The following is a 16,484-nucleotide window of genomic DNA, read 5'->3' on the forward strand; positions in this document are numbered from 1 at the left end:
AGCTGATATAACGTATGTTGGGATGTACATGAGATAAAATACAGTACAGTGAAGAAGCCTCATGACATGATGTGTATTCCACTGTCATCATAACTTTTACAATATTAGACACGTCTAAGTCTTTATTCGTGAGTGTGACAGTAACCAGAGTGGCAATGCCCTCATGGTGTCTGCCTGCGGAGGTTATTCCAGGTCAGTGTGACCACACAGACAGAGGTCTTGTGTCATTGCACGGGAGCAGGTGTCTCTTTTACCGCATACCACAGGCCTTTGCACATTTATACCGACGCACATTAACCTTTGAGCCCCTTTTCATCTTTTCCCTGAAAGCTTCAGAATAACATCACTCATTAGAGCAGCAGCTATCAGCTCTTTTCTTTCACTGCCTTGTCTGATGAGCATCAACCCTTGGGTCTAAAGCTGTGATGATGTTTATATGGCAGACAGGATGAAGAGTTGATCCTAGCCTTATTGTCCTGTAGGTGGTGTTCAGGGCGAAGCGAGGGATCAGCTACATGGGCGATGTGGTGATAGATGATGTCAGTTTCCAGCACTGCTCCCCTCCTCTTGCTTCAGACCAGCCGTGTACACCTGAGCAGTACGCCTGCGCTAATGGCCACTGCATCCCTCAGGACAACCTGTGTGACTTCATCAACCACTGCGGGGACAACTCTGACGAAGACCCCTTCATCTGCAGTGAGGCCTCCTCTAATGTCCGACTGATGACACCGTGAGAAAGATAACCGTAGAGCCTGGATTGATTTCTTCTTTTATTGCTATGTTACAGAGGGTTTTAGCGGGCGCTGCAGTTTTGAGTTTGACCTCTGTTCATGGCGCCAGAGCCGACTGGATGATTTTGATTGGCTGATAAAAGCGGGCAGCACCCCCACAGTTGGCACCGGGCCATCAAGTGACCACACCCTGAGAGACCCCACGGGGAACTACCTGTATCTGGAGAGCTCCTTCCCCCAGGCAGCCGGAGACACCGCCCACATGTCAGGACCCTTACTGAGCCGCAGGAGCTCACAGTGCAAGGTGAGGTGGAGGTCAAAGTGCAGCAAAAAACTATTATTATATAAGAACAAGATCAATATATTGAGAATTTTATCTTTGCATTGATGCTCCCTTGAGAACAAAAGTTCTGCATAGAATATATGGCTGAAAATTAAATAGAAAAAGTTGTAAATGTGAAATGAATAGAATAATTGGAATAAGTCACACTACATTTTGTTATAATACATTAGCAATCCTCTGGCTTCCCTGACGTGAATGCTGAAATTCATTCTTATTTTAAAGCTTCCTGCAGTTTGTTCCATTTTAAAGGGACAACAAAAGCCTGAGTAAGTCTCTGCAAAGCATGTTATGTTTACCTACATACTGAATAAATTGCATATGTTTATATGTATTTATATTATATTATATATTTACATCAGTGTTATTCAGTGATCTAATGACTAAAGAGGCAGCAGAAACAATGTTATAATTCAGAATACAATTTCCAGGTAGGAAATAACGAAATGTGTCACTGATCTGTCCATTAAGAGATAAATGATTAACATAAGGAAATGTTAATGTGGATCTGAATTCAACACTTTTGGAATATTTACAGTAATAACGTTTAAAGTTTTTGTTAAGACTTTACAAGGAATAGATGAGAAGATCGATAACACTCTCATGTCTGTCTGCTAAACATGAAGCTAAGGCCAGGACGCGTTAGCTTAGCATACATACTGAAACCGGGGGGAAACAGCTAGCCAGCGCGCTAGTGAAGAAAACCCTTTGACTTATTAACACATGTTAAGCTAAAGTGTAAAAACCAGTTTTAGGTTATTTTTTGTGTGCTGGTCCATTAAACAAGCAATATATCAGGAGTTAATGTTTCCCCCTTTTTTACGGTCTTCATGCTAAGCTAAGCTAACCTGCTCTTGGCTGCTGGTATTTGACAGACATGAAAGTGGCATCTATCCTTCTCACTAACTCTCTGCAAGAAAGCTAACAAGTGTATTAAGATTTAAACGACGGTATTCCTTCAAGCGTGTAGAAAATGAGTTGAACAAGCAATTATAAGTTGAGTGTATGTGCTCGTGGACGTAGTGTGTGCGTGTGTGCGTGTGTGCGCGTGCGTGCGTCCGCCCAGCTGTCAGCCCGATGCTCCACCGGGAACGACGTCTTGATTGACTGCTCAGTTTGCTCTGCGCGTCGTGTCTGTCTTATCCCACTACTGACCTGTCAATCAATCACGCAGTCTGCAAAAAGACACCAATTAAACTGAAAGGAGGGTTGGGGAAGTGAGAAGGAGAGAAAGGCTCTCTCCTGAGACGGAGGGTGTAGTTGTACTGCTAGTAGTTCATGAACACACCTTTATTTGTGGAGAAAACCTATAAAACATATCAGTGCCTCAGTGCTATGTGATGGGCATGCACTGAAATTAGCATCAATTTAGGGACAAGATTGAAACTGAATTCAATTCCTATATCCATACTTTTGGCTAATTTTCATATTCTGCCATGTGGAGAAGCCTAATAGTTATTTTGGAGAAAGGAAAGTGAAAAAAGATAATGTAAAAGAAAGGGGTGTCAGAGTGCCAAAGATCTAAATAAATGTCAATGTAGTAGTCAGTTACAATTTGTAATATGCCTGTTGCAGTTTCCATATTTTTATGCACATTTTAAAGTATCCCATAAAAGCTGTATGGAAACGACCTTTATCGATCTTCCTGGATATTGCCATAGCCATAAATGGCTGATAGTAGCAACAACAGGTCGAGTGGACCAATGAGCAGCATATACACTCGGTCTCATCCATGAAAAAAACGATTTAAACAAATTCCTGAAGACCTCTCTCCCCAGATTGGGTAGATGGCCAAGACAACTTGTTGGACGGTTTGCAAATCTCTTCTTCTGCTGCTGTTTATTGGCAGATCACAGCCATACATAAAGAGTGGCCTATACTGCCAATTTCTGGCTAAACTAGTCTTTGCATAGCCTAGTTTATTCACTCCAAACCATCTAATGGACATTTTGAATAGTATCACCCACCTTATTTCTCATTTTCCATCCTTTGTCCAGATGCGTTTCTATTATCACATGTCTGGAGACGGCATCGGGACCCTCAGCGTGTTCATGAAAAGTGAAGGGCATCTTCATCTCTTTCTGAACCTGACAGGAGATCAGGGCAACTACTGGCAGTTGAGGGAGATCCCGCTGAGCCACAACGCGGACTTCCAGGTCATGTTTGAGGGCAAGGTGGGAAGAAGTCCAAAGGGGGACATCTGCCTGGATGACATCACTTTCTCTTCAGGGTGTCTGCTCGCCTCCTCAGCTAGAGTAGAGGACAACACTCCTCCGCCTCCTGCAGGTACACACTCTTCTTTGTCTCCCTTGTTTTATATCTGATAAGCTCCAACTGTGTTCCCACCAAACCTCACTTCCTGCACAACACAATGTCCCTTTGACGGTCAGTGCACCACTTTAGTTTGGTTTGGATTACAATTAAATGCACCTAATAACTATTAAATGGATTTGTTTTCTTTGTCTTGTTAGAGCTGGATCAGAAACTGATGAAGCCAAATGTGACACTGCAGTATGCGTGCACTGTTGCTAGATAACAATGGAGGACCTTTAACAGTTTCAACACAATATAAACATGTCACAGTAGCAGTACAGTCCAGGAGACAAAGATTCAACAAGACACTGTCCTTGAAACAGAAGTAAAAGCCTGGCTTGAAGCGATAATAAAAAGCCAGTGTTGATGAAGTCCAGTGTGTAGCAGGAACATTTCGTTTTTTTTATTATTGTTCCTGAAAGAAAAGTGTCAATTCCAGCACAAGAAAGTGCTGGGTTGGCAGTCTTCTTCTTGCTTTTAGTAAATAACTGTAGTATCCAGTCAGAACTGTTTTCCTATATAAGAATATATGTTTGTTTGTTTTAATTACGGACCGTGTGAGATTAACATGGCTGCGGAGCCCCAATGCAAATTAGATTCTTTTTGTGATTCACGAAAGATATTAAATTATTCAAATGTGGTTAATTGGATATTTGGTAACCATTGTAACAGTGTGCTCATAAGAGCATAAGATAATTGTTGGCTGCTGGGATATAAAAACATTGTCTTCATTTGTAGGAAGAATGAGCAGTTTCAGAAATTGATACAATATTTATAAAGAAAACTCAATTAGATTCAGCTAGTCTATGGGGCATGAACAAAATATGTGTTAGACTTCCGGAAAATTGAGGACATCCTTCACATCTGTGGGTTGTGCTTCCGGTAAACGTGGAGACAATACACTCTTGCATAATGTGGATGCTAAACCTTTTGAAAATCTTCAATTTTACTCAGGGAACATGTCTTTATTAAATGTAAAAGATATATAAATGTATATGTTAAGTAAAAATGATTAAAATGTTCTGAAGGAAAGACTCCCTGCAACATCTCCCACACGGTGTTTGTCAGTGTCCGTCTCAGCACTGACTAAAACAAGCCCCATCATTGTCTGTATCTCAGACATGGGAACTCTTCACGTATTAGAAGTCCGTCTGCATGCCTTACATTCTTTATGAGTGTGAACCTTATAAGAGGGGAGTGAAACAAAAACAAGAGCTGATTTATTACCATTGTTACTGCGGCTATAATTGGCCTATTACATTGATTGCCTTTTGGATGCCGGGGAGAAGAGAGAGTTTCTGGGTTGTCTGTGCTCAGGAGGGTATAAAGCTGTGAAGATTCGTGGACACTGTGTCGTCGTCTCTCTTTATTTATCAAGTGCTTACAGTGAAAAGCTAACGCCCACCCCCCCAGAGAGTCAGGGTATTAATCAGTCACTAGAAAGCTCTGTAGTAGTGCAGCCTCGTTGAGTTGCAGCGCAGGTCTGCGTGCTAATGATGCTTCCATGTTTACGCTGTTAGTTTCATTTAGCATCTCACCAACAGTTTCTCATCTCTCTCTCTCTGCTGGATGTCTGCACAAATACTCTGGAGGTTTAAAAGGCTGCTCCATTGATATTTCTGTCTTGAGCAGCATGTCGACATTAGTTGCCGCTGAAACAAGTCTTATGACAATATATTTCCTCACGTACCTCGCGGGGTATTCAGCCATACAGATTCAGTTTCCAGCTTTATTGGTCCAGAATAAACCAGAATCTGAGATTTCAAAGGTCAAAGCGATGTTGAACATGAACATGGACGTTGTGATTTATCAATATAGCTACAACCCTATATAGAGTGACTCAAAAATGAGCACGAACAAGCTTATACTGTCTATACAGTAGACATACTGTACCGTATACTGTAAGTGATTAGCTAATGCAAAGGATGTTATCTGTCATAAGGATTCCAGTGTATCAAATTTAGGTTGAGAAAAAGTACAGTAAAAATGATGAGATCAAAACAGCCGCAATGTCAAATCAGCCCAGGGGCGTGTGTGTGTGTGTGTGTGTGTGTGTGTGTGTGTGTGTGTGTGTGTGTGTGTGTGTGTGTGTGTGTGTGTGTGTGTGTTTTTTTTACTTGATCTTCATTTTTATCTCAACTGCCCACCTGTAACGTTTTGTGACTGCATCTTGGACACTATCACAGACAGACAGACAGACAGACAGACAGACACACAGACAGACAGACAGACAGACAGACAGACAGACAGACACACAGACAGACAGACAGACAGACAGACAGACAGACAGACAGACACACACACAGACAGACAGACAGACAGACAGACAGACAGACTGTAATAAAGTGGGGTGGAAATAGAAAGGGGATGTGAGTCTGTGTGAAAGTAAAGAGATCGTGTGTACTTCTTGAAGGTTAAGACAGAGAAACACTGCTGCCCTGACAGTAAAGTGAAGTTCATCCCACTATTAAGGAAGCCACGAGGGAGAAGAATGTCTGCTGTGACTGCCTTCGTCGCTGCTGCAGGCTGCAGAGAAAGTACAGTTAAACTGATGAGACCAAAGACAGCAGGAACTGTAATTATATACTGAAGCTCCTCGGGGGCTTTTTCCTCCACTGTTTCATTCTATAATACTACCGCAGTATACGATGGAGTGGTGAGACACACAGCACCATCATGTGTTTTATTTTTATGGCTGGGTATTTTTATCTTGGCTTTAACGAGACATCGTAGAATACCTGCAAACAATTTTAACACAATGTGCTGTCAAACAAGGCGTAGCACATTCAGAGATTATTTATGTATGTGTGCCAGCTGCATGGAAGAATAAAAGAATAGGCAGCAAACATTTCACGTAGAGCATGTCAGCAAATCATAATAAGAATCCCAATGTAACGTCTGCTTGAGCGCTGTCAGACTTTATAAACAGGGCGGCAGAAACCTTTTCCAATAACGAATGAAAGTGATGAGAAAACGTATTACATTCACGAGAAGATGAATGGAAAGATGTCCCTCCCACTCACAATGATCATTAATTAAGGCTTCAATTTCTTCTGTATTATTTCGTACGTGGCTCGTTTTTAAAATCTGCGCGTAACCGTCATCTACACACCTTTGTAGGGACACCTGTACAATCTAATGCCGTCCTGTATTCAAATCTACCTTTACGAAGCTCATATTGTCAGTTACTGATGATGGATCATACGTCTACTATTGAGGTAACACTGGTGTACTGGACTGCATTACATTCAGAAATGTTTCTGTAGTTAATGACGGACAGATGGATGAAGCCAGTAATGTTACTAGACTTGACTTATCATCAGTGGCCTCTGGTATCATAACTTCAACTTAATCTTCATTTTGATCTGCATTCTTTGTACGAGGTCAGACACACTGTCGTGTAAGAGAGATGTGGTTGGATGCCATTGCTGTCTATCTGTGTTTCATGCAACAGGGCGAAGAAAGAGACAGGGACCAGGAAAATGATGAAGCATCAGTTTCATTTATACATTAGTAAAAGAGGAAGCCAGGTAAAAATTGTAAATGAAATGGATTTATAACATGTCAGAAGAAACACAACAATATAATGGATCACATGGCACCTTGTATTGGCATGATTGGCTTCAATAAGCTCCATATCAGGTGGTGAGGCAGCCCGGCTTCACATTCTGGACACATGGCTTCCTGGCTTCCTATGTGCCTTTTGTTAAGGCACATTGCTTCTGGTCCTTTGCATCTGAAGAGGAACAAAGGATGAGGAGGGACTTATACCCCTCTCTCTCCTTTACTTACAGGGACCACCCCTCTTCATCACGCCTCATCTCCCTTTCTAACACTCCCTGAAACCAAGCACTGACCCTGCAGGAATGCCTGACGTCAAAAGAAGCAGATTACAGCGTCCCACAGCACCGCCACCCTATGATGCACTGATTTGGGCTTATAGCCCCATGCTCCCTTTTCTTCTTAAGCTTCTTAAAGAGACCCTGATGCTGTATGCAGATGGTCTCCCCTCTCCTGAGTTGACTTCTTATGCTCTGAAGTTAAAGCGAACTCCCGTTGTGCTCTTTAATCTGGTGAAGCACAAAGTCTACAGGAAAAAAACTGTGTATAGAAATTTATACAATTCTTAAAGGAATATGTTGACATTTTGGGAACTATTCTTAGGCCAATTTGCTTTCTTGCCCAGTAAATATGAAGCTATAGCCAGCATATAGTAGTTAGCTTAGCTTAGCATAAAGACTGGAACAGGAGGGGAACAGTTAGCCTGGTTCCATCAAAGAGTAACACCTACCACCACATCTAAAGCACATTTTTTAACACCTTATATTTTGTTTAAACTGTACAGAAACCGAAGCAAAAAAGCGACAAGTTGTAAAAAAAAAACCAAGATGTCAGCTAAAGAGCTTTAAAGGCGCTGTTAGCTAGCTAGTGTTACCTTTGGACAGAGCCACGCTAGCTGTCTCACTAGCTAGCTGTCAGTCTTTATGCTAAGCTAAGCGAAGTATATAGTAAAACGTTGTTAGCTTGTTTCAGTATGCTTGCCACCAGACCGAGACACAATGTCAACACCTACTATACCGTCCTTGCTGGGAAACGTATCATTTTACATATTAGACCAGCTACAGATGGAGAGTTTGAATGATGTTGTGTGTGTGTGTGTCTTGTTTCCAGGCTCCTGTCCTTCAGGCTTCCTGCCTTGTGAAAATGGCCGGTGTTTCACTCCGGGGCAGAGCTGTGACTTCACAGACGACTGTGGCGATGGCACTGATGAAAAGGATTGTGGGACTTCCTGCTCCTTTGAGCATGGGTGCTGTGGCTGGAAGAGCTCCCTGGCCGATAATTTTGATTGGGTGCTGGGGACAGGATCCGTGAAAAGCATACGGCCTTCGTACGATCACACATTGATGGCTGAAAGTGGTATGTGTTCACTATTGTCCTTCAACACAGTCATTTAAAAGTTGTAACGTTTTGTTAAGTCTATTTTTCTCATTAAAAAGCGAGATCCTTGCTGTTCTAGCCTCCTCGTTGGATTAGCATTGTATAATTGAACAAGTGCACCGTCACTTGTGGGAGCTTTGTATAATCGGAGTGAATGAAACTGAGCTGACTTTCAAATTTCCACCTGTTAAAAGCAAACTGCTGCGGTAGCTCTCCACAATGTTTAATTCATGACTAAATCAATGAGCTTCTTCGCGGTATGTGAACGTACAGCAGGTGAGCCTTCAGGTGATTGATGCAGGGCTCTTAGGGCTGTAATTCCATTATACAGTTTGTATGGTAAAGAGCGATACACATGAATAAATAAACACATTCATATATGTACATTTGCACACTTATGGAGGTGCTTCTCCTCAGCGTCTTCAAGTTGATACAGCCCTGACACGGATGTATGAGAGTAAACAATAAACAGTGAGGCTGACAGCAATGAGATAAATAAAATTCTTTCGTCACCAATCTCTTCTTTCTTCTCTCTTCAGGTCATTTCGTGTACCTGGAAGCTACACCCGTTGGACTCAAAGGTGATAAGGCTCACATCAGGAGCTCTGTCTGGAAAGAGTCTAGCGCCATCTGCAAGCTCTCCTTCTGGTACTACATTTCCCACAAGGCCTCAGGAACAATCCGACTGCTGATCAAGGTAAACCATCTGCAGTGTTTGCACTCAATCGTGAATTATGAATCTAACTGATGCTAGTCCACAGTCCGCAGACAATTTATCAAATGAACCTGTCGCTTTCCATCAAGCGTGGTTCCCATTCAGTCAGAGAAAAAGTCTGATGAAATTAAATCATGTTAATGTAGACAGTAATCACATCGCATTAGCGCTGCTGTCTAGTGGGTTCAGTAATTTGGTGAAAAGGGAGGCGCGGCTGTCAATCTTTCTGCCAGTTTTCTTTTTTATCTGTGGGGGTTTGAAGTGAGTCATGAGGGTCGTGGTCACCTCTCGGCGCAGAGCAATCCCACCCCACCATCTGGGCACACACCAGCCCTGCCAGTTTTCAAGGCTTCTTGCTTGTTAGGCATTCAGGCATCTAGTTTGTGTATGCATGGTTGACTTTCAGGGATTAAGATTTCAGCTTGCAGTTTTTCGGCCATTGAAATTCTGCTGTGATTTACTCTGCCTCCATCCTGCGGTCTGCGTAGGCTCAACTTCATTTGACTTTGTCGTCTCAAGGTCAAGGAGCAGGAGTTGTGCATAAGTAGATTAATTCTTCGATGTGTGGTTTGTGTGTGTGTGTGTGTGTGTGTGTGTGTGTGTGTGCTGCAGAACTCATTTTTTGCAATTTGCAAAACACGTCAGCAAGTTATCATGCAAATGTGTGTGTTTTCTTTTTTCTTTAAACAGCAAGAGGTTGTATCCCACCCCGCAGAGTTTGAATATCATTATACTTGCATGACGCTGATGCTGCAGTAGCCAAGTCATATAGACGACAGAGTTTATGATATGTCTCTATCAGCATATCCTATTAACAACCTAACAAACTTCCTTTTTATAGCTTCTTTCTCGCACTTTAGTGCAGTTCAAAGTGATTTAGAGGTGAGTGATGGACCGATAAACCATAGATATAAAAGAACAAGGCTAACGATATAGTTTTTTGTTATTGTCAACACATCCTACACAAAGACTTAAAACACCACTGTGTATCCTGTAGTCCAAGCTATAACTCAACATTGCACTAAATCCGCAGCTGTTGATAGTCAACAACAAATGCGGATGCAGATGTTATTTGTGTCGATACTGATTAAGAATTGAATTATTGTACAGATACGCTACCACCCTACTGCTGTATGCTATCGATTGCACATTCAAATCTGATGAAAGCAGGACAACACCGCTCTTAGAAATTCATATCATGGGATTTGTCCATTTTTTTCCAGACAAGCCCACTGGCTATGTGATTGATTATGTGACTCTGTGAGAGGCAGGAGATGATGAATGTACGTGGACTATTTTACATGTTCTCTCTGCTCACGTATGGATGCAAAAACGTCAAATTTGGCCTTTTAAAGAAGGTTAGCTCTTGACATGAAAATGAGCTGGTGGTATCACTCACACACAGACAAACCGTCACAGACAGTGGGCGGTGAGTTCAGAGGTCATCGTATATGATTTCGCGCATTGACTGAAGTGTGTGTGTGTGTTGCCTGATTTGTGTGTGTGTGAGAGAGAAAACCAATATCTCAGTTCAGCTTTATGTCGCTATAGTCTCCCATAAATGATGGGGAGTGCATGCGTGACCTAGAAGGTTCAACGACATTAGCACTCACAGACTATTGCTTTGTGCTATAATTTACAACATTATAGCACTTTCATAGCCGCATTAAATCAAGACGGCTAGATAAAGACAAACATGAACATACAATTGCACATGTGTGACTACAAAGACGTACACACTGCGAGCATCATAGTGTTAATACAGTGTGAGCCATCTTTTAAAGGTGGATTGAAGAACAAAGGCGGTTATGGTAATGTCCCTGGAGACGTCAATAGGCAGAGACACAGAGTGGGAGGGAGTGGATTATATTTACCTGGCAAATGTTCCCCTCTGGGAAGTTTCACAAGGGGCTCAACAGTCCTGTCGATTTATATCACAAAGCCTGTGAACTGACCGAGTCGTTATTCACCACACTGATAACTGTCCTCGGCAGGGAATGGACCGGATCAGAGAATCAGCAGGGTGGTGCAGCGGGCAATTTTAAGACCACTGCATGTGCAGTCTGATAAGTATATGTCATTTTCATATACACATCTACTAGGGGTGAGGAAAACATTTATAGGCAGGCAGTATATGGTTAGCCTAGCTTAGCATAAAGATCACAAAGTCCACATACCAGCATCGCTAAAGGTTATTTTACGCTGATTGTAAAAAGTGTGAAAACAACAAGACATGGTTTTATGTGTTAGCCACATTCAATAGTGTTTTATGCTAAGCTAATCGACTGCTAGCTCCAGCTTCATATTTAATGGGCCACAGTCATCCGGGTGGGATCAAACTTCTCATCTAACTCTCTGCAAGAAAGCAAATAAATGCATTTTCCTTTTCATGCAAAGAATATATCCTCATGTATTCATCGTGTTTAATCTGTAACATTTTATGAGAGCAGGCTTTTTGTTTGCCTTACTTACGGACATTTAGAATCCGCGTGCTGTTAAGATGATTGACAGAAATGACTTCAAAACGAAGCTACATATCCGGCCATTTCTATACTTATATATGATGGAACGGGTTCAAATGTTGGGTTCATTATGATGAGCCAAACATCTGCCAGAGAGAAGATGTTCTACTCAAGTATAATATAGTATAATATCATTTGAACAGGATCTTGATTTGAAGCATAGTTATAAAGTGACTGTTTCATGCAAACAATATGCTAATACCAGTTGCATTATTTAACTAATGCACTCTGGATTGAAGGTGAGTCGACAGGGAAACAGCTGCCAGCGGTTCTGCACGGTGAAAAAGTCACGAATACAAATTGGATTTCAGTTTAGTGGAACATTCAGTGTATGGTTAAGACATACGGGATTTAAAAGAAATTCATTTTGTTGTGATTTCAACTTTCTTTGTTCTTTTTTTGTCCGCTTCACTGTCACGACGGGATAATAAAAATAAATTATCCAAATACATATCCGCTCTTCACTTTGACGTTGCATTGCCGTGACTGCGAACGCAGGAAACGAACCTTCGAAATGATCGAATAAACGCGTTGACTGATACACCACCGAGAGCTACATATGCCAGCATCACACACACTCGTCAGTCGCTCTCAGGCTGCTTTTATGGCTTGAGCTTGTACTCCATGACATAAATCTGGATAAATCCTGCTGTAACGCTGCCTATTAATCTTGCTCTACTCTCACGGTAACAAGATTATTTCAAGCCAGGGCTCCGCTGGCGTAAAGCAGAGGAGACCGCCTTGTGTTTGCCTCACCCAAGGGTGCATTTTAATAGGCTTTCAAATTTACACCGGGTCTCTTTTGCCGCAGTCAAGTCTTTGGCCACATCTTGCGACTTCAAGTAGTCTTACAATCAACATGTTCACATTACCTCACACACACACACACATACACACACACACACACACACACACACACACACACACACACACACACAGTGCACAGTAGATAAGAGTTTTTTGTGTACTTTTCTGATTTGCATCCAGCCTTTTCTTCCCCCGAGCTGCAGAGTTAGATTTTCATTTCATTTGAATCTATGAGTTTGATGTCTTATATCATTAGATACTGTCAAGGGATCTCAGAAAGAATGGATTGCGGCATCACTCACTCAAGCTACAGGTCCTGACTGATGACATTTCTCAAAACTTGAGTCAAGGGATGACAGAGAGAAACCATGAGAAGAGAGTCTGTCAGTGCTGCTGGTGTTTTCAAGCTGACACCTTCAGACTGTATAAAAAGAAAGCATGATTTGAAACTAAAGAATAATGCTGCCATGATTACTGGAAAGCCTGAGCGTGACCCCAGTTATACATACGCTCCCGTTACCACCAACTCTCTGAAGACGCTAATAATTTCCCTGTAACTGCCCTGTGGATATTAACGCTGATCTTTGTGAGTTGGAATGTTTTTGCAATGAGAGACATTTGATGCCATATTACCTAATTGAAATACGTGCCAATGTCCAAAACAGTTTGCCATTTGTGGGATTCATGACACACCTAAATCTGAAATAATGATGTTCTCTTCTAATGACTGCAGTCATTCTGCCATCTTTTAAAAAGACCAGAGGACAAGGAAGTTATTAGGAATAATTGCAGAGTTATGCAAGTCTTAATATTAGACTTGTGAATGTCAGGAGGATAGGTAGTTAAATCTATACTTTCCTCTATTAAACACTGCAGTTTAACCACAGATTGCTTCTCTGTGTTGACCTCAAACTGAAGTAGAGTTTAACAATCACTCCAATCACCTCAAGCGAGACACAAGATAAAAAGTGTGTGTGTGTGTGTGTTTCCATAAAATGGATGTTTTTTTAGAAGCCAATGTGGTCCTTTCAATCTATATTAAACCCTGTCTGTGCTTTCCTAGCAGTCAGGTTAAAGGCGGATGCAACACTTTTGTCCAAAGCGACTTTCAATAAGCGCAAACAATCTTGAGGATACAACTCCAAACAGCAAGGATTAAAAGTACATTAGCTTCAAATAGGTGAAATAATTGTAAGTGCAGTAAAATAGCTTCAAATAAGCCAAACAATGTAAGTGCAATTTACAGAAACAATAGAATAAAAACTCAATCATTAGCCTCAAAACAAGTCAAACCACTTTAAGTGTCACATAGCAGATTTGGGCAGCCACTGGTATCCAGTGAAGGGAGCGGAGGAATACAATCAGGCTTTGGCTACAGAGGTAATACCTGTTAGTAGGAGGTAGTTTGATCCTTTAATGCTTTCTGTTCTTTGCTTTGCTTCATGCTTTTGCAGATCTAACTGCTGTTGTCTTTCGCCAATGCCGCAGAGATTGTGGTGTTATTGTAACAATGTATTTGCAGATTAATCTTTTTCTTTGTTTGTATCCTTCTTTGAAAAGGATTTGTTTGAAAGATCAGACCTGGTTCTGTAAATGGGAATTAAAGGTGGCTTGGACCGAGCCACACGGCACTACAGCCAGGACAGGAGAAAGGCAAGAGGGACGGTTTAAATATTTCTTTACAAGTTACAATTTCTACTGCTTCTACAATACCTATAAAAGTTCCTCTTGTTCTTGTGTCTTAGTCTTTAATGTGACGTGATATGACTTTAAATGTCTCATTCATGCTCTTGACACAACAATAAAAAACGTTGGTTTAGATACGTCCCCTAAACCCCTTTCAAAGTCACATTGGTTGTTTCAAAGCTGTATTAGTCATGATTTAGTGCCTGGCTTGTACCATGGGAAAAGACAGAGGATTTACAGACTGTCTTTTAATATGTTCCATATGTGGCATGAGAGAAACTTATTACCATAACTCAGGCTGAGCACGGGTTCATTCTGAAAAGCAGGTCTGAAGGCAACTGATTTCTATAATGTTGTGCTAATGAGACTTTAATGCCTCTTCTTATGTGGTATTCACTCAGTACTTCTCAGCACGTCCAAGAGTTCCTTTCAGCTCATTGATAGTTTTGATAATCACTGCTGCTCTGTGAAATGATTACGTTACAGTTGACGTTCTAACCAGAAATGCGGGCCCCATGATGGTCCTTTGTCAACGCTGCTCTTCTCCACAGACAGAGAACAACTTGTGGGAGGCGTGGAACAAAACGGGGCATCAAGGGAACAAATGGAACCGAGCGGAGATCCCTCTGAGGAATCTGAGAAACTTTGAGGTGATATTCGAGGGGATCCGCTTGATGGACGTGAGTGGAGGAGCTTCCCTGGATGACCTGGAGTTCATAGACTGTGCCCCAAGTAGGTTAAGCAGCGTGTTGCCTAAAAAACAAAAGAGAAAACTGCCATTGCAAGGAACATTAGCCTAGAACAAGAATCATTCGACATGTAATTAACTGTACAAAAAAAAAAAGTTCAACACCACTACAGCCAGCAGGCTTTTAGCCTAGCTTAGCATAGAGAAGGGGGAAACACCTACCCTGGCTCTGTCCGAAAAGTCCAGAAATATATGCTAAGCTAAGCTATCTTCTCTCAATGCACAGATATTAGACTGGTATCGATCTTTTCATCTAAAGTTTTTAAAAAAAGAAGCAACTAAGCAAGTTTAACAAAAGGTTTACTGTGATTATACAAACAAGAAAGTGCGATTATCAAGAAATGTAAGCTAGTCAGCTAGCTAAGTAAGCTGAAATACAACTAAAGAATGAAGTGGGAGGTAGCCTACTGCCTTGTTATCTATAAAGCTGTTCACCTTTGTAACTTAAATACCTTTCAGCACTTTCATCTCTGTGTGAGGTGTTAAAAGTGCAAGCAGGTGGGCAGAGGAGATGGGAAATGTCCCACAATGGAGCAGTGGAGTGGAAAGTGTGTGTAAAGCCAAAAAGTTCACCACCTGGCAAAGTAATCAGAGTCACTGGTATTCAGCAAACCTCTGCACATATACTAAAGTCGCTTTGTGCAGAGTTTCAATACAAATCTCACCTCTTAAAAGTCACTTTAACTTTTGATAGTAAAATATTCATGCTTATAGACTTCTAGTCTTTTATTGGCAGTCAGCTGTTCATACCAGTCCATATCTACCTTTTGATTAAAAGTCATGGGAGTATGTTTGTTTTATCTTTGAAGATTACTAAATATAAAATGTCAAAAGTACACGAACAAGGTGTGATTACTTATTGAGGGGGTTTAGCCGAATGAGTAATCGTAGCCGAGTGGCCTTCTTAAAATCTGAAATGACATTCTCTCAATAATCTTGACAAGCAAGATATACAAATCTTTATGGCAATATGTTTCATCTGATGAGAAGAAGAGAGAGTTAGTGTGTTAGTGTGTCTCAGAGGGAGAGAGTTGGATTTCTTTCAGACCGACAGACGCTGTTTGAAGTTTACGTCCGAGGCAGATGTCAAACATTAAACAGGACCTGGCACAAGTCTGGACACCACGTGGGATGTTTCCTCTGCCAAGGCACTCTGCAACACCCAAATGGAAACACACTGACACAGAGCGACATAAACATTGACCTCCAGTCAAACTGACACACACTGTATGTCAAAACAGACTGAGAGGCGTGCAACGTCAACTTGAAATGCACGCTAGAATAGAATTGAATCTTTTTTGATGATGGTTTTAACCACGCTGAAACTCTTTGTTCATTTCAGATCATTTAATGCCTCTGCCTCTACATCCAAATACTGTAATGTGTTATATGTGTGCTGTCTCCGCTCCACCTGGTCTCTCCTCCTTCCTCTCTGTTCTGTCTCAAACAAGGCGGAGCTGGAGGAGGAAGGCTTTGATTTCCCTAACAGGCCTTCGTCTGCTTTTGTTTACTGTCTTCTCCATCGCTAATGTCCTTTGGTGCGGAGAACAGGAAGTTTTAAATATAACACAGTTGTTCATCGTAGCGTTTTCCATTCATGCTAGTTTCTGTCTGGTGGTTCGGTCCTATAAAAAAAGATTAGATGAGATTACCTGATTCTGTTTTCTCCCTCTGTTCCTAAGTT

General features: G+C 41.5%; 1 protein-coding gene across 1 annotated transcript in view; it reads left to right on the forward strand.

Annotated features, from left to right (window-relative positions):
• malrd1 (MAM and LDL receptor class A domain containing 1) overlaps positions 1-16,484 on the forward strand; it is a 40,535-nt gene that overhangs the window by 14,239 nt on the left and 9,812 nt on the right. Inside the window, exons 16-21 of the mRNA XM_029457973.1 lie at positions 483-696; positions 788-1,035; positions 3,069-3,357; positions 8,056-8,301; positions 8,862-9,019; positions 14,604-14,784. Coding sequence (XP_029313833.1) covers positions 483-696; positions 788-1,035; positions 3,069-3,357; positions 8,056-8,301; positions 8,862-9,019; positions 14,604-14,784 — 1,336 coding nt within the window. The remainder of the gene's footprint in view (positions 1-482; positions 697-787; positions 1,036-3,068; positions 3,358-8,055; positions 8,302-8,861; positions 9,020-14,603; positions 14,785-16,484) is intronic.

This window comes from Cottoperca gobio, chromosome 20 (genome assembly GCF_900634415.1).
Source record: "Cottoperca gobio chromosome 20, fCotGob3.1, whole genome shotgun sequence".
Classification (NCBI taxonomy): Eukaryota; Metazoa; Chordata; class Actinopteri; order Perciformes; family Bovichtidae; genus Cottoperca; species Cottoperca gobio.